The sequence below is a fragment of the Marmota flaviventris genome, chromosome 15 (assembly GCF_047511675.1).
Source record: "Marmota flaviventris isolate mMarFla1 chromosome 15, mMarFla1.hap1, whole genome shotgun sequence".
NCBI lineage: Eukaryota > Metazoa > Chordata > Mammalia > Rodentia > Sciuridae > Marmota > Marmota flaviventris.
Genome location: NC_092512.1, coordinates 3,577,869 through 3,596,343, shown reverse-complemented (window position 1 = coordinate 3,596,343; position 18,475 = coordinate 3,577,869). Strand labels below are relative to the sequence as shown.

The following is an 18,475-nucleotide window of genomic DNA, read 5'->3' as shown; positions in this document are numbered from 1 at the left end:
AGGTGCTCAACAGCGCCCATCACACATGCCCACGGACCCAGAGACCTGGCGAGGTAGAGCCTGGCCTTTCTTCTCTGCCCCTCAGAGTGGGGACATGTGAGGAAAGATGTGACGTGAAGAGCAGCCTGAAGACAACACTGGCTGGGAAGCGGGAGAGCAGTCAACTGGAGCATGCTGTCACTGTGACAAGCGAGCAACAGGCTCAGAAGATCAAGACTGGCCCTGGACGGCAGGACCACTCAGGACCCCACCGCCCACACCCTCACGCACCTCCCCCACACACGGACACAGGTGTGGGCACCTGCCTGTCAGAATGGGCCACTTGGGGTCAGGCTCGGCTGCGTGAGAGGGCGCTGGGCGTTCGCCCTGGGGGAGCCTGAGCCTGCTGTGAGCGTCCCACTCAGAATCCCAGCATCCAACAGAGGGGTGGGTGAGAGATGGTGAGAGATACAGAGGCAACCATGACTGCGCTCAGCAGTGTGGCCTGGAGGCGGCGTCCTGCCCAATCACACCACAGATGACAGGGCTGCTCTCTGAGCGGATGAGGCCCTGCTCCCTCTGAGGCCACCTCGGTGTCCCCATTGTCCCTGCAACCTCACTGCCTCAGGAAGCTTGGTGCCCCACCACATGAACAACCAACTCCTGTGACCTGCGGTGGCACTCTAATGAAGCCAACATCCTCTGTATCCCTGACCTTCTATGTCCTTGCAGCCACAACAGACAACACCCTTCCCACGCTGCGCGGCCACCTTACCACGGCTGGGCTGTCTGTACAGAGTCTTCCAATTCAACAGAGTCCCTGGATGTCTGCAGCTCCCCACTTCCACTGAGATGCTCCCCCAAAATGCATCAAATGTGGCTAGAATGTTAAAGAGCCCTTGGATGGCTGGGGACACAAGTCAATGGCAGAGTGCCTGCCCAGCATGCACCAGGCCCTGGTCCCATCCCCAGCACCACAGCAGAGGATAGAGCGCACCCTTGGATGCCTCACGAGAACATCATCTTCAGGATGATACTCCTGAAGCGCCGTGGCCTGAGCAGGCTCTTCCCTGGAAGGGGGCATCGTGCTCTCTGAACAGTCAGAGAGGATAAACGCAGAACGTCCATCCTGAAGATGGGCTCTGCAGTTCACTTACCAAGTCATATGCCATATCTTCCCCTCACATAGATCCCAGCCACTTAGAAATGAATCAGTAGACACTGTTGGTTTGACTTAACCCCAATCTCTTTCTTAAAATGATATTCAAATGGAATTGGAGAGCCTCACATCAAGCAAGATAAGCCAGACTCAAAAGTCAAGCATCAAATGTTCTCTCTCACAGGTGGACACTAGAGAGAAAAAAGTAAACAGAGAGACCTCCTAAGGAGGGGGGCAACAAGCAGAAGAAAGGGACAGGGAGAGAGAGAAGAGGAGGGAGGTATCGGGGAAGGAAAGTGCCCAAGTTATGTTATATGCAACATGAACACACCACCATAAGGCCCCTTATGATGCTCCTCCTCCATAATGCACCAACAACTAACAAACAAAATGACACCCAATAACAGCCTGAGCCGATGCCTTCCTTCTCTCCCAGATCACCACAGGGAACCAGCGAGATCTGACAGCCGCCTGGGCCAACTACTGCATTCTGTCCACACGCCACACAAACAAGCAAAGCCAACAAATAAGGACCAGTGGCCATAAGAGACATGTGTCACAGACCCCAGGACAGGCATCATGGCCTGGAACGTTGGTTCCCACACACAACATACTTCCCACTATGGGTCATGGTCAAAAGTGCCGGAAGGCCCCGCTGTCACACCGTGGGTGAGAGCCCTCTGTGGTGCTCTGCTGGCTGTGCGGTTTTGAATTCCTTGCAGGGAAGTGACAGAAAATGCTAATAGATCCCAGATTCTACATCAAATCTGAGATCCAGTATCTAACTAGAGCTACTCAATAAATGAATGAGCATTTATGAGTGGTCACTTAGGCACTTCCTACATTCCCACCAGCAGGACCATGCCTGGCCGTGAGAAAGGCCACGGCCCCAGTCCACGTGGCAGCACATCTTCCAGACGCCTCAACTTTCTGAATCAGCACCTCCTGTGAAGACCCTGCCACCCCACTAGGGCTTGACTATCACCACACCTGTGCTTACCTCACTCTGACGCATTTCTGATATGCCTACATTCTGATCATTTAAATCACACACAGCAATAAATAAGCACCTGAAGATGAGTTAGGCATAGCCAAAAATAAAGCCCCCCCCATTCCCGTCTGGCAGTGTAAATCCCACCCAGAAGCAGTCTTCTGGCTCTCTTAGCAGTTCCCCCACAGCTCCAAGTCTCAATGACACCCACCAAGAGCCAGCTACACAGGACTTTGAGCAGGAGAACCATACAACACTGTCAGGGGGCAGCTTCCTGCAAGCAGGGAAAGTGAGTGAGGATGCTGATGTTTCCTGGGCGCCCGCTCCTCAGCACCACACTGCAACTGAGTCACACTAGTTCTGATGACCCCCAACTGACCAGACACTCTCCTTAATTTTATATTTGGAAATTGTGCTTAGTATAGTCAATAAATTGTCAAAGCTCACATTTAATAAGTAGATGGCCAGGATGCAAAGCCAGCTCTGCCGGAGTCCAAGTACCACAGCCCATACATTACTCCGCCAAAACCACGCCTCCCTGTCCCCTTTCTATACACTCCACATCTTGTCCCACAAAGGACACGAACAAAACAGAAGGCTGGAGGATTCCTGGCTCAGGTGTGATGGCAAAACCAGACCTCGTTGTGAAATGAAACTATAAAAATATTACAGTAAGAAACCAATGCCTAGGGAAGGGTCAGTTCGCCTCCCTCTCTCAGCCTTTCTCCAGGAAGCCTAAGTAACCACAGGTCCCTACCTTTTGGATTGTAAATAACTGCCCTTGGAAGCGAGTCTGGCTACTCCCTCTTGAAACTTAACAGATGCCTAAGAAAAGAGCCTTCTGACCTGTTTCTGTGAGCATGCTTTACGTTGGAGACCCTGCACAAGACCTTCAAGCCTTGTAGATTGGGAAGTTTTTTAAAAGAGGGAGAGGCCCCATTGAGAGGTTGGGTCGAAGATGACACCTAATAACTGTGGACCAGGCTCAGAATTTGGAGTCTGTTTTCCTCTGGACCTGCTGGAGTTCTCCTCTCCGAGTGTTGCTTGCTGCTTCTCAACTAGTCTGCTTCCCGCAACCTAAGAACAGCATGTAGAAGATGCTTCTGGAATTCTAGATGTGCGGAGCAAACCTCCGTGAACCAGGCACCAGTTCCTGAGCACACAGCATGTGCAGGCTCTTGACACAGACGGACTCCAACCCTCACAACTGCATGGCAAGAAGGTGTTTTTCTCAACCCCAGAGAAAAACAAGGCAACTGGATCTAAGCAGCACTTCCTGAGCCTCTGAGCTGGATTCTGTGCTGGGCTTGTGTTTAGAACAACCAAGACCTGCCCAGGTATCACACAGCAGCTCACGGTTATGGAAGCCAGCAATTCACAAGCCCTGCAACCAGCACTGGAGCACACTGTGGGGAAACGCTCCACCAAGAAGGGAGTGATGTGATTCCTGACAGTGTCCAGGGGAGATGGCAAGGGTGGTGGGGGCTGCCCACCTGTGCACAGAAACACACAGGAGCCCTACAAGCAGGCACTGGAGTGGACGGCAGCAGACTGGGCACACTGCACAATATGCTACAGTGCCTGAACTTTATTTCTGTGGACAAAGGGAAGCTTTGATGCTATTTGTACACTAAAAAGCTACAGGTAAATACCCACTTTAGAGATCACTGGGCCACCCCAGAGGAGAGCAGGCAAGACAAGGAAGGTTTGAGAGGCAAGGAGGTCACTTTTGTTCCAGACCAGAATGGCAGGGCCTGAGCCATGGGGTGATGGCACTTGGCACAGAGACATGGGCCAGTCAGCACAGCAGCAGGATTGTGCTGGCCCACTAAAAGCATGCCACGGGAGCTACCCCATCACCAAGGCCAGACTCTGGTAAGGCTGCAGAAGGCCCTTCTGACACCACCTGGACGCTCACATTTGGCCCACCCACAACTCCACAAATTAGTGTTTTCCCATAACTAGTAAAAAACACTTGGGACTTTGCCATACTGATGGCTTTTCTTCACCCGCTATTACACTTGCATGGTTTCTCCAGCAACAACACGTTTTATTAGAAGGTACCTATTATGTTGCACTACACAGCACTTATCTCCTCGACACACAACTAAAGGGAGTCCAAAGCTCCCCTTCTTTTTGTTGGGTTTTATTCAACTGCTTCTGCCTATTTCTGAGCAAAGAAAAGAAATCATATAAACTGCAATAGAAACAAGTTACACCCCTTTACTGAACAACTCTCAGAGGGACTCTGTAACAAAACAGTTCATATGCAGATCTTGCCTTCTTCCCAATCCAGGTGAAAAAATGAAATATAGCGAATTAAAATTCCCGAAGAAGCCACATACACAATCCAGGGGGGAACTGCAAGGGGAAAAAACATTGGAAATAGAAAAGGGGAAGAAAAAAAAAGTGTTGTTGCCTTAGTGATTTTTAAAAAGAAAAAAAAAACTGGGCTGGGATTATGGCTCAGTGGTAGAGTGCTCGCCTAGCATGGGCGGGACCTGGGTTTGATCCTCAGCACCACATAAAAATAACGGCATTGTGTTGTGTCCACCTACATCTAAAAAAGAAATATTTTTTTTAAAAATGCACTCTTCATCTGTGGCGGGAGTCCTGGTACCGCTTTGTGTGCTTCAGAACCAAGTGTGCCAATACCCAAACATGAGGTGTGTGTTGGCCTCGTGGTGGGAATGAAGAGCAGCACAGAGGGCCTTCAACACACCCCACATTTTTCATTTGACAGTCCACAGTACAGAAAACTTCCAGTTATTATGTCATTTTTTTACCCTAACCAATACCAAAACCTAGGAAAAGAAATTTTGCATTCTAATTTCTAATATTACTTTACAATTTCCTTAAATTCTAAAAGATTCCTTAGTGATACCCTGTCTCAAAAATAAAATAAAATAAAAAGCCAGGTGCAGTGGCGCATGCCTGTAATTCCAGCAGCCCAGGAGGCTAAGGCAGAAAGAACGCGAGTTCAAAGCCAGCCTCAGCAAAAGCGAGGCACTAAGCAACTCAGTGAGAACCTGTCTCTAAATAAAATATGAAATAGGGCTGGGGATGGGGCTCAGTGATCAAGTGCCAATAAATAAATAATAAAATAGGGCTGGGGATGTGGCTTGGAGATTAAGCACCCTGGAGTTCAATCCCTGGAAAAAAAAGAAAGAGAGAAAGGGAGGAAGAAATGAGGAAAGAAGGGAGAAAGGAGGGAAGGGAGGGAGGGATACTTTGCTAACTGCAGATAAAAGGCAGGATGGCAATAACTGTCCATCTGGCATCCTCCTGTGTCCTCCCAGGGCACTAACACACCTACGCCCCCGCGGTTCCTTGCCAGGCAATTCAGGGATGAGGCAGAGGCAGCACAACTGTTCCCCAGTCCAAAGCCACCCAAGCCAGCTCTCCACTCATCCTAGACCTCTCATCCTCTGTCCAGAGCTCCTCCTCCCCTTCCTGAGAAGAGGAAGGTGGTCGGACCCTCCATGCCACAAGCCTCCCTCGCCCCTGCCCCTGCCCCTCCTGTGGGACCAGGCCTCCCTCTTCAGCTCCAGCAAGGCTCTGGCACTGCCTGCCTGGACCCTCCTCCCCAGCACAGACATCCAATGCGGCGTCAGCACACTGTGTTCTGCAGACCGTGTACTCGGCCCATGAGCACCAAGGGCACGGGCACTGCTGCACCCCTGCTCCCGCAGGCTCTGGCCTACAGCACCCGTGCCCTCCCACAGCCCGTTGGCACAGTCAGGACTGGCCAAGATCGCCTCCTGACCTGCTGGGATGCAGCACAACACTGGACTTAGGAGACATGGAAAGAACGCAAGAGAGCTTCCCCTGTCTGTGCACCTGCGTCTGAAAGGCACGCAGAACCCCGCACACCCAGAACCCAGACACGCCCTTCCAAGTCCAGAGGGTCTACCAGAATTCACACACTACACAACTAGCTACTTCAAACAGAAACGGAGGTTTCAAAAGGAACAGTGGACTTCACGTTTTCTTCTCTTCACAGCACGATTCATGGTCACTCAGGAAGCATCATGTGATGTCAGATCAATGCTCTGACGCCACCCGGGGAAGTGGGGAAAATCATCTTCCTACTACTTCAGCCAAACCCTTCCAAAGCTGTTAGTATGGACTTGCCAAGAAAACAAAAAAGTCGTACGGATGCTAACGAGTAAAATACCAAATTTGGTAGAGACAAGGGGAAAAAAACAAAAGAAATGCATTTTATCAATGGTGATCTACCTCCCACCTCCTGAAAAAATCTCTGGTTGAGATTCACACCAGAAATTAAAACCGACAGCACTGTGGGCACGTGGCTGGGGACCTCCCTGTGGAGCTGAGCCAGCCAGCCTGTGCTCTGGAGGCAGAGGGGGCTGGGCATCTCTGTGGAGGTCACCAGCACGTCACCCATGGCCCCTCTCCTCCAGCCCCTTCCAGCTCTTCTGCTTCAGTGCCACTCCTGGCCAGCCCGCCCCAGGACCACCATCAGGGAGGTCAGAGGTACTGGGAACATGGCAGGCTTCCAGCCATCCCTGCAGGGTCCTGCTCAGCCTCCTGGGGCCCAACCTCCTGCCCACCTTCAGCCTGCGGACCCAGCAGCAGACACCCAACAAGCACTCCCAAGAGCCACGCAGCCAGCCCCACAGTGGCACGCACTTGTGCAGATGTACTTGCTACGCGCGGACGAAGACTCCCCGACCAAACTCTGGACAGGCTCCAGTGGGCCTCGTCCTTGGGCCCTCCCCTCAGTGTGCCTCACCCAGTTTCAGCAAGAATGCCGTGAGCTCGCTGGGCACAGTGGTGCGCACCTGTCATCCCAGCTCTGGCGGCTGAGCAGGAGGATACCAAGTTCAAAGCCAGCCTCAGCAAAAGTGAGTCACTAAGCAACTCAGTGAGACCCTGTCTCTAAATAAAACACAAACTAGGGCTGGGGATGTGGCCCAGTGAACAAGTGCCCCTGAGTTCAATCCCCAGTACCCCCCCCCAAAAAAAAAAAAAAGAATGCTGTGAGCTCACCTTGGCCATACCTCCCAGCCTGGCTATTCCCGCCAGGCCAGCTTAGCCAGAGTTCCCTCATCTGCTGACCCCTCACTCTGCCTTCGGCTACCAATCCTCATTTGTCTTGCATCTGGAGCATCGCCTTCCTACACAGAGCAAGGGTCATACACCTCCACCTGAATGGCAGGTGTGTGTCTCTGGAACCCTGATACAGCCTGGTCACCATAGTCAAGCTGGTACTGCCTCTTTTTCCCTAAAACAGAGTCCCTGTGCATCAGAGACTGATTAGAAATTGTTTCTTTCTTCAAATACGAACTGGTGGATGTTTAAAACCACTGAAGGGACAGGGACATGGGTCTGCAAGTGCACAGAGGCAAGCGTACTTTTGTTTTTGTTTTTAATATTTATCTTTTTTAGTTTGCAGTTGGACACAATACCTTTATTTCATTTATTTATTTTTATGTGGTGCTGAGGATCAAACCCAGGGCCTCGCTAGGCAAGCACTCTACTGCCAAGCCACAGCCCCAGCCCCAAGTGTATGCTTTAATATGGCATTTAAAGGTCTGGGACCAAAAGGGAGCAAGTGACAGGACCAGGAACGAAGCCCCAAGGCCAGTGCCGCACACACAGAAGTCAGTGGAAGAGGACTCAGCAGGTGGCCAGGAAGAAGGAAAGGAGGGAGGCTGCGCTGGGAAGGGAGAAGAGCGGGAGGACAGGAAGTGACCCCTGCTCTGGAAAGTGGTGACCATGACGTATGGAGAGTAGAGGAAGCCAGGGGAGCCTGAGAGGGGCCTGGGACAGAAGGACATCAGACATGGCTCTGCCAACCAGTGGATTTAAAAGGTGAGGACACCGGGGTGCTCTGCAGAGGTGTACTTTAGGGGAGGCTTTGGGTCCAGTGTGGCATGAGGCAGTACAGGCCTGTACAGACCCTTCTCCTAGGAGAGGGTCAGCTCCAGGGGACAAGGACCCTGCGATGGAGCCTGTTGCACAGACGAAGACCAAATTCAACACTCTTAATGGGGTCAGGACTCCCCATCCTCTGCTAGGACCATCCAGAGCACCCTGGTGGTTTGGGAATGGCCCAGTGCAGCTGGGGAGAAGGGGACAGCAGGAGAGTGCTGTGCCCAGCCTGCTTCCTGCTTGGCTGCCACCCTCCAGGCCATGCGCTGACCGGCCATTTGAGTCCTAAACTTCCATTCCAGCAGTGTCCCTTAAGGTACAGGCCTGTATAGAACATTCAGGGGGTGACGCAAGGAGGTAAAGAAAGCATGAAGAGGGTGACCAGCTGCATCCACTCCCAGGGAGTAGCTGTCCAGGGCCTGCAGGGGGCACAGACAACCAAAGTCACCTGCAGTGACAAAGCCACACTCCTGCTCGGTTACTGCAATGGAGACAGGTGATGAGAGAAAGTGAGCTCCACCTGAGAAGCTCAGTCTGGCCAGTGATCCTTCGCAGAACTCCCCCCTCAAGATGGCGGCACGGTCACCACACGTGGGTATACCCTGAAGTAGCAGCCTTGGCGGGACAGGTGGCAGCTACTGAGCCCTGGGTAGCACATGCCACCAAGAGTGGAAACAGAGCCACTGAATTTGGCTCAGAAAATGATTTTTTCTGAAGCAGCAAACTGCCTGCTTTGCAAAGGGCTGCGCAGGGCTCTGCTTCTGCACTCTGGGCACACACGTCTGCGCGTCTGTGGCTGAGACCAGCGCCACCAGCCCACGTGAGGGCTGACATTGAACCTCCTAAATGTTCATCACCAGGCAGCCGTCACAGTCACGGAGTGCTAGGGTCAATATCCAAGGGTAGGTCCCTGTTCCCTGCCACCCTGCGCTGGGCATGCCCCAGGCAGGCTGCCCAGGGAAAGCCAACATGGCAGGGGAGACTGCTCGCACCCTCAGGAGGAGCCAGGCAGGGAGCAGCAGGGGAAAGGGCAAGCCAGAGTCAGGCACTGGAAGGAAGCTCCCTGCAAGGGGCCAGCCACACTGGCTCCAGGGACGTCATTCAGCCTCAAACATCAGAGGAGCCAGGGAACAGGAGCAGCAACTTAGTGAGACACAGCAGGCTGCACAGGAGGTAGGCCGGTGGGAGCAGCCTGCAGGCCACAGCAAGGAGCCTCAGTTCATCACAGGAGCCAGGGGAAATGAGGGAAGGTCCTACACAAGGGCGGGATACAATCTCCCAATGTAAAGGAAACTCTGGGGCGGATGGAGAAGCAGCCCCTGCTGGAGAAAGGGTGCCCCCACTAGAACAAAATGATGGCCACAGAACAAGGCTTCCAGGAGGCAGGCGCCCAGGCCTCAGTAACACATCCCAAGTGCAGAGAGACAGCATGGGGAAGACTCATTGCCAGGGCTGGGTGGGGCCTCCTCAACTTGTGGATCATGCCCTTGAGCATGAGAAATGAGAGGCAGAGTGGCCTGCAGGGAGAGCCGCTGCCTCTGCTGGCTGCTGACCAAGGGCCATCCCACCCGGCACACGCATGGCAATGGCAGGTGGCGTGCCTGGCTTCTTTCACTCGGCAGGATGTGTTCAAGGACCATCCGTGTCACGGCAAGCATCAGTACTTGGCTTGTGGAGGTGGAGGTGGAGGTGAAGGTGGAGGTACAAACCCAGGAGTCCCCAGTGTATGCTAAGTTGATGGGCTCCCCATTAGCTCGGGAACTGTTTCTCAGTGAATGTGTTTACTATTCTGAGAAAGCCACTTGAGTCAACTCTTCGGCCTTCCACAGGCTCAGGGCTGCAACATTGCTCCCGAGGCTGTGGAGGCTCCATCAGCCACCAGCAAAGCTCCATGTTCCCCAGGCCTCGAGTTCCCAAAGGAAACCAAGTGAGTGGCACAGGACCAGAGCAGGCTTCTGAGCCCCCGCAGCTGAACAACACCCAGCACCGTGTCTGAGCCGCGGGTTCCGTGGCAAGGCAGCAGGCCTCAGTCCCCACACCGCAAACCTGGGGAGCAGAAATGGCACATGCCAAATCTGCAGCTGCCTGACCACTGCTCACTGTCTCCAGGGACAACTTCCCATGCACTGCCCTGTCCTTCCCTCGACACTCCTTTCTGTCACCTCCCACTCATCATGTCATCGTTAAGGCCAGCCCAGCAATTCAAATCATAAGTCAGCACATGCTGGACAAACAGTATGTATATCTACTCACCCTCAGGGATCACCCTCTGTTCCCTTTCTCTTGGTGTCCTTTTGTGGTACCTCAGTCAAAAGAACCACCGTATGTGACTGAGGAGCCACGTCCAAGTCCCAGGGAGAACCTCATCGTCTCAAGACATCAGCAAGCACCTAAAGGTTGTCACCTCTACCCTTCATATAACGCTGCAGGCAGACATAAACCTGGGGCTGAGAGAGGGTTTCACTTCCCAGAGTCCCCCACAAAACAAGCCAACAGACGTCCTCCGTGTCCCCATAAAGGCAGCCCAAGCAGGCACGTGGAAGTCCGACCACACCAAAGAGCAGGAACACAGCGCTCCCCACCACGGAGGCACGAGAAGTCCATCCCAACGGAGAATTATCTGAACCTTCCACAGATGTGGTGGGGCCCCGACAGCAGCAGACAGGCGGCCACCAGAGGAGAGTGCTGCTGCCATAAAGGCACGCTCCTGGGACAGTGCGAGGGCAGTGAGAGCAGTGTGCCAGCAGGCTGCCCAGGGTGCTGCTGCGCCTGCAGCACTGTCGGGAACTCGGCCCAGCCAAGGCAGGGAGAAGCGCAAGGGGCGCAGGCAAGGCTGGAGGGGGTGGCTCTAAGTCACCCTCAACCCTCCACAAAGGGAGAAGCCTTTCAAGAGACCCCTGCTGCCTCTCGTGCATGCCGGGATTGCATGCACAGCCCACGATGTCTAAGGGATGACAGCGCCATAAATCCATTACCACATGCCGTGGCAGCTCTGCACCCGCACAGGTGGCAGGAGGGCTGCACAAAAATGGCCCATACCAGTGAAATCTAAGACAGCTGCGCTTCCAGGGAAAACCCCACAAGTCCTCAAGTCTAAACTTCTACCTTGCAAAAAAGACCAAAGTCCCGGGAGCCCAGAGCCTTGTCGGGTGAAGAGGTGCCTCCTGCCAGTCTGGAAGCCCACTCTCTGCTCACCTCAGAGGCACACACAGGGAGGGACAGGCAAGGAGTCCCCAGTGGCTGCCCCACTGCCAGCAGCCAATGGGGGCACACCTTTGTCTTTCCTTTCTGCTGCTCTTCCATTCCAGCTCCATCTCCATGCAGGCATGTTGAGAAATGTTAATTACCCAGCCTGCCAGGGGTGCCTGAGCTCTTCAGGGAAAAGGGCAAAAGACCTGCCATTAAAACAAATCAAAATCCCATCATTAAAAATAACAGCACTGCACAGAAGTCTCAACATCCCGCTTGTCCAAATGAGAAAACGGAGATCCAGGAAGGCTGCAGTTATTGACCTGAGTGTCCACTGATCAAAGGTGAGAGGTGGAGAGGCCCTACCAGCCCTCCTCCCGTCCTTCCTCAGAAAACTCCAATTAACCAATGACATCACTCTCAGCCTCTCAGCAAACAGCAGTTTGTCAAACAATATCAAATACCTAGATTCTTCTCTTCCTAAACAACATAGCTTTAAACCTCTAATTAGTAAGACCTCTGGCAACCACTGCAATGCTATCAGCATTATATGGGCAAATAGATCCTTTTGTCACCTAAAAACGCACAGCCAAGACCCCACCCATCACAGGGCATATCACCTTCCCACACCCAGGGAGAGCAGCCTGCAAGAGCACAGGCCAAGCGCAGCCACCACTGTATTCTCTACATCCTCCCTGGGAGCCAGCCATCCACCAAAACCAAACCCCAGACAGAAGGACACTGGTGGCCTGGCGACTGCCCCTTCCCAGAGCTGCCTGATGTGACTCTAACTGAGCCTCAGGGGCTCCATTCAGGTCCAAATGCAGATTTAGAGTCTCTCCACACTAACTCTAGGAAACAACGAAAAGAAAAACTCTACATGATTTGAACTCAGGATTTAATTTTATCCTCCAGCACTTCTAGTAGATCTCAAAGCAAGAGAGGGATAGGAAGAAAAAGGGGAAAAAAGGCTATTTTCAGGACTCCACTGAGAGATACAACCAAAAGGGATCACAGCATGCAATGTGGAGACCCCAGGACTCTGGCCACAAGTGCAACACTGCCCACCTGAGGGAGACAGAGCCTGCCCAGGTCCTGACCTTGAGTCTCCCTGTATTTCAACTGGCCTTCTTGAGACCATAGGCCACTACAGACATGCTATTTCAACTGTATTTTATGTTTAAATATTTTACATGTATAGAGCAAAGAGCCTTCAACATGACCTGCCACAAGATGCCCCATTGCCCACACACATCACCCTTTTTGGAAGATCACAGGATAGGTTTAGAGGGAAACAAATCTTAAAATGTAAACGGGATAAGAAAAAAGGAGGAGGAAGTCACCAAATTCTGAGGCCCAGCAGGATTCTCACCTCATTCAGGGTGGAGGTTTTCTCTGAGTCTCTGCAATCACACACTTCTGCTCACAGGCACAGGTGACAGTGGTGGCTGCCTCGATGGAGGGAAGCCAGAGAGTGACCCAGTGTGCGTGCTTCCTCTGCTTTCCTGTGGCCTCCCATGTTCAGGTAAACCATGGGCATGGAGGCGGGCTGCTGACTAAGCCAGGACACAGTGCCTTGTGTCTGGAGTGGAGAAGGTCAAGTCACACCTGACGCAGCAACGAGGAGTGCCTCACTCCACTGTCGGACCCCACTCCACACTCAGCCACTTAAAATCACCACATGCTACTGAGGTCCTCTGACTGCAGACCCCAACCCTTAAGAAATGCAATATACACAGAAACAGGTGCTTCTGGAGCAGACACAGGCACCAGGCAGTACGTACAGCCTGAGCCACGTGTGAAGCGAGAGAACAGGAACAGGCCCTTCCGCCTGCAGACAGGGTGCAGCGTGAAGGAGCCAGAGGTAAAGGCCCCCACAAGGAAGGAAGGTTCGTGCTGCTGAGGAGAAAAGCCCCTGGTGCGGCAGGGGAGGCAGGGGGTGTCAGCACTCAGGAAGAACGAGGGGTACGTGAGACTGCACACATCTAAATGTGACATGGGGACAGGACCAGGGAGAGCAGAGCCATGGCCAAGGAAGAGAGGCAGGGCCTCAGGTCAGGGAGGGCACAGAGGCTGTGCTACCTCCTCAGGGTTGCAGATCTCAGGTCGGGTCATGAAACCAGGGGAGCAGGGCGGGCAAAGAGGCAACGAAGCAAGGAGGGGCCACCCCTGCCCCCCAGCAGCTGCAGCCTCAGGGCAGACGGGAGGACGCCACAAAGGCTCAAGAGCGAGGTGCTCCCATCGGCAGCTTCCACAGTGGCCTTGCTACTCAGGGGCTAGACACACCAGGGTAGGGAGGCCAAGTGGTGACTCAAATGTCAAATGCAACGCCAAGGGAAATGGGAACCGGCCAGGCACAGAAGCTGAGCTGTTGTCCAGGAGACCACTGTCCCAGCAGTGACTCCCCCAGGTCACCAGAAGTCCTAAATAGAAAACAACAGGTAGCTCACACCACGAGGGAGGCACGTGGCCAAGTGGTGTGCACCCTAAGAACAGAACATTAAAGACAGACAGGGACAGGGGTTGGAGGACAAGAAGTCATTCTGGGTAGAAATGGCCACGGAAGTCACTGCACACAGATGGCCATCTTCAAAATGAGGCCTGAGTTCCAGCAGCGATGGGGACAAGGGCTCCACAAGTGAGGGGGACAGCAGGAGGAGGACGCAGTGCTGCCCAGAGATGGCGTTTCAGGACCTGCAGGGACACAGACTGGTGAGCCTGACCACTTCAGCCTGGAGGCAGGACTCGCGACCCTCTTCTGAGTTCAGAGCCTCGACCGAGCCCTCCCCTCCCACTGCAAGAAGGCAAGGCTGCGGAGACCAGAGCCTCTCCCTCTGTGCGGGGCACCCGCACATGGTCTTCTGCACACCCGTTCTGTGGGCAACACCATACAGTGCCCAGAGTGGGCCCTGCTCCTGAGCTCTGCAGGCATGGGCACATCCAGGCCTCACAACATCCCTGGGAGACACACTCCCTGAGGACCCTGGGGCTGGAGAGGGCTGCTTCGATTCCAGGACAGGGACACTCAAGAGAAAGCTACGGGAAAGTGGGAAGACAAAGGCGCACAGAGCTTGGCAGACCCCTGGATGTGGGTTGCAGAAGCAGGCATTCAGGCCTCTCAGGCTCCAGACAGCAGCAGTGACCACACGGCACTACAGCAGACAGCGGTGCTACTCAGTCATCACTCAGGGCGAGAGAGGAGGTGCCCCAGAGGAAGAGCACTGCCCCTCCAGAAGCCGGCCTCCCGGGATCACAGCCCCCCCGGGAGCCACATGTACCAGTGCCTGGGAAGAACACGAAGACCCAGATCCTCTCAGATCTCACAGCAGAGGTCCAGGGGTCAGCTGGGGCCGCCCCCTGGCTGCTGAAGAGGATGACACCTACCTGCAACCAACAGCTGGCCAGCAAGGGAGCAAGAGGCCTGGGTCAGCAGTGCAGGCCACCCCAGCAAGACCAGTCTCCCTTCGTCTCCACTTCAGAGGGTGTTGATCCCAGGAGTCCTTCCTAATAAGCTCCCCACACATGGCTTCACCGCAGAAGACACGTCCCTGAGCACCCAGCCAGCACCCTACACTGACACAGCCAGAGTGGCAAAGGCAGCCTGACAGGGGAGCCACTGGGTCCCCTTCTGACGCTGACTTTCAAGCACCTACAGACACCAGGGAGATATGCCCCACGCTGCGGAATAAACAGATCACCACCGAAACCCAAAGCCCAGGTGACCCCAGGAACAGTGTGGGCAGAGGGAGCAGAGGAGGCCCACTGTGGAGTACGGGCAGAGATGTCACTGGGCCCATTACAGCAGCACAGGCGACCTCGGCCAGGTGCCCTGGAAGAAGCAGTGCCAGAGGACAAAGGGCTGGGCCTCTGGCTGTCTCACCTCCCTTCAGTGAGGCCACGGGGGCCACACGGTGAAACTCCCCAGTGTCCTCGGGAGCTGAGCCCTTCCCTCCACAGCACCACGCGTCAGCACCGTGCCTGACACAAGACAGAGTGCAGAGTGGGAGGGGGCGAGAGCCAGGCACAGGGCCTGGGGGCCTGGGCAGGAGGGGGACGACCCGCCCACTAGCACCACACCCCAACCCAGACGCCTCCTGCTGCCTGGGAAAGAACCAAAGTCCACCGGCTCACCCTGGTCCGACAGGAAGTCCAGCATGGTCTGCAGGAGGAAGCACAGGTGTCTCACGGACAGCGCAGGGTTCCCCATTCTCCGGGAGGCATAGACCAGCTCGTGAAGCAGACGCATCTGGACAGCAGCCCAGCCTCTGTGTGTACCTGCAGCAAGGACACAAGCGTCATCAAGGAAACGTGCAATGTCCCATGACACCTGGCAGTCTATGGCAAAGCCTCAGCTTTCAAAGTCAAAGGGCCACAGAACATACTCCCCCATGGCCACTGATCCTGGAGACAGACTCTAAAGTGACCCACTTTCCATACATGAGAACATCTTCCTTTCTCTTCACGCAAAGACGCGATTTCAAAACTATCTGAGATGATTCTGATAAACTTAGAAGAAAAGACTTTTCAATGCCATTGAGTTACAGACATATATTTTCTCCAAAAAAAAAAAAAAAAAAACTGATATTTTGATGGGCCTTCCTTACCAACCAAGAATATTAAATTAAAAACATAGTATTTTTCTGAAGTGTAAGAAAAATACAGGAAAGTGGAGAGACTGGACAAAGAGGCCATATCAAGGGGCTTTTATGGCTGCTCCTGTCCAACTTGGCTCAGCATGCTTCAATGCCAGGCTGGAGATTTGGGTGCAGGGCCTGTGGAGCATCGCCTCAAGCCCAGAATCTGAGAGTCATTTACTCCACTTCCCTTTGCTAACCTAACTATTCTCCACCTAAAAACACTGTGTGGCCAGGCGCAGTGGCACACACCTGTAATCCCAGCGGCTGAGGCAGGGAGGCTGAGGCAGGAGGATTGCGAGTTCAAAGCCAGCCTCAGCAATGGCGAGGTGCTTAACAACTCAGTGAGACCCTATGTCTAAATAAAATACAAAATAGGGTTGGGGATGTGGCTCGGTGGTCAAGTCCCCCTGAGTTCAATCCCTGGTACCCTCCCCCGCAAAAAAAAAAAAAAAGAATGAATGGATCTAAAAACACTACATGGAGAAGATAAGGTGACAAGAGTCTGCACTGCGTCCAGGGCTCAGGGATTGGAAAGTGATTTCAGTCACAGCAAGGTCTGATTCAAAGGCATCCCTACCTCAAGGCTCCCGTTCCCCACTAGATGCTCGATGGTAGCCTCCGTGGCCTCCACTGCAGCGGTCCCCTTGCAGCAGGTGGGCAGAGCCACTTATAGGGACTGAAATACAGACTGCAGCACACCCTCTACACGAGAAGATGCTGATCTCGACACATCTGGAGAGGGACCAGGAAGTCTGTGTTCTTACCTCTCTGACAATCAGCCAGACGGGTGGCGATTCACTGCTCCCACTGACCTAAACTCAGGGCATTCAGGCTCAGACAAGCCAAGGACATCCCCTGAAAGCCTGCAGCAGCCCGTGACAGCAGGTCAGTTAACAGGTGCTCACCAAAAGCCTAAGACAACGCAGGCCTGGGAAGATGATGGGAGGGGACGCAGGACCCGGAAGAGAGCACGCTGGGGGATGCCATGTGGCCACAAGGAAGGACGGCAGCAGGTAAGTGTGTGACCTTAGCTGGGGCGGGTGGCAAGGAAGGGACATCTGAGATGAGGCTTCCATAGAAGGTGGCAACAGGAAGCCGCACAGCGGGCACCGCACAGTCGTCCACAAAGGCAGTGAGTCACCTCAAGAGTCCCAGCAGCTCCTCGTGAGTCCCTAATAAACACTTGCTGACAAATGCTAGTGACGTCATGATGCCAGGAACACAGTGTGACCGCACACACGGCAACCTGACTCAGCTGTGCCAGGATGGACACCAACACGGCCACACTGTGCCAAGACCGAACCCTGCACCACTACGTCTCCCTCAAGGTGCTCACTGGGTAAGACCTGCCTGGGTCACGAGTTCCTGCGTTTAGAGACAGTTTGTCACCACACTATCCCAGAGCAGAGCTTCCACAGATCAGGCGCTCCTTTGGTGCTACCTACGGGCCAACGCCACCATGGGAGGAGGCTCCTTCTCATTCCCTGACCTCCAGTGGTTCACCTGCAGTGTTTTAGACTCCTCCCAAAGGGTTCCTCTGCCCACGGCACCTCCTGGCCTGTCTCCTACATCCTGCCCCACACGGCTGACCACCCAACCGCACAGAGCACAAGTTCAGCCCAACGCAGATGAGCTGCGGGCCACGTGTTTGTCTCCCCTGAGGGCCTTCCTCACCTTGGGAGCCAGGGACGAGTCTCACCCAGGCACAGATCCTGGAGGCCCACAGGAGGCCCAGGCCCAGATGGCACTCAGCAAGCATGGGGTCAAGATGGAAACCTGAGGCAAGAAGGCCTGCACACTCAAGGATCTGAGGTGGAACGGGATGGTTTCCGGGATTTGCTAGAAATACTCCCAAAGAAAGTGAATAAAGGAGAAGTTAGGACACACACAGGCCAAATGCTAAAATCCTGATGACAACATGAAGCTGGTGGTGGCCACGGCGCTGCTGTCTGAGCTGGGGATGTTTGCAGGGTCCCATGACGGGCCCACACTGAACTCCAAGGACCTGACTGAACACTTGCCTAGAGCACAACCAGTGCACAGATGTCTTCAGAAGCCTCTTCAGTAAGACGGTGGCACAGAGAGCAGAAGGAAGGGAGTAGGCACGTCCTATAGTGCCCCCTCTGTCAAAGCTGGGGCCATCTCACACCGAAAGTTAAAATTTTAAAAAGAATTAGGCAGGGGCTGGGGATGTGGCTCAAGCGGTAGCGCGCTCGCCTGGCATGCGTGCGGCCCGGGTTCGATCCTCAGCACCACATACAAACAAAGATGTTGTGTCCGCCGAAAAATAAATAAATAAATATTTAAAAAAAAAAAAAAAAAGAATTAGGCAATCAATGTCGTGACTCACCTAGCCATGCCTGAAAAAGACCCAATTCCACCCAATTTCAACACCAAGAAGATTTTCTCACAAAGAAACTGGGCAAATATCACTTTGCTGATCTTTTTAAAAACAGATAATAATGCAGTTCTCCCACAGGTGATTATAAGTAAGCCGGAGTGTGAACTTTCTCAGCGGCAGACAGTGCAGGCTATGATTTCTCTGTGACTTGAAGTGCTCCTCTGACAAAACACAGAACTTTTTTTTCTTAAGACAGATTTGAAGCATATGACTCAGTGATA

General features: G+C 53.7%; 1 protein-coding gene across 1 annotated transcript in view; it reads right to left on the bottom strand.

The window, feature by feature from the left end:
* Window positions 1-18,475, bottom strand: part of Trappc9 (trafficking protein particle complex subunit 9) — a 501,861-nt gene that overhangs the window by 424,302 nt on the left and 59,084 nt on the right. The window contains exon 9 of the mRNA XM_071602098.1: window positions 15,348-15,491. Coding sequence (XP_071458199.1) covers window positions 15,348-15,491 — 144 coding nt within the window. The remainder of the gene's footprint in view (window positions 1-15,347; window positions 15,492-18,475) is intronic.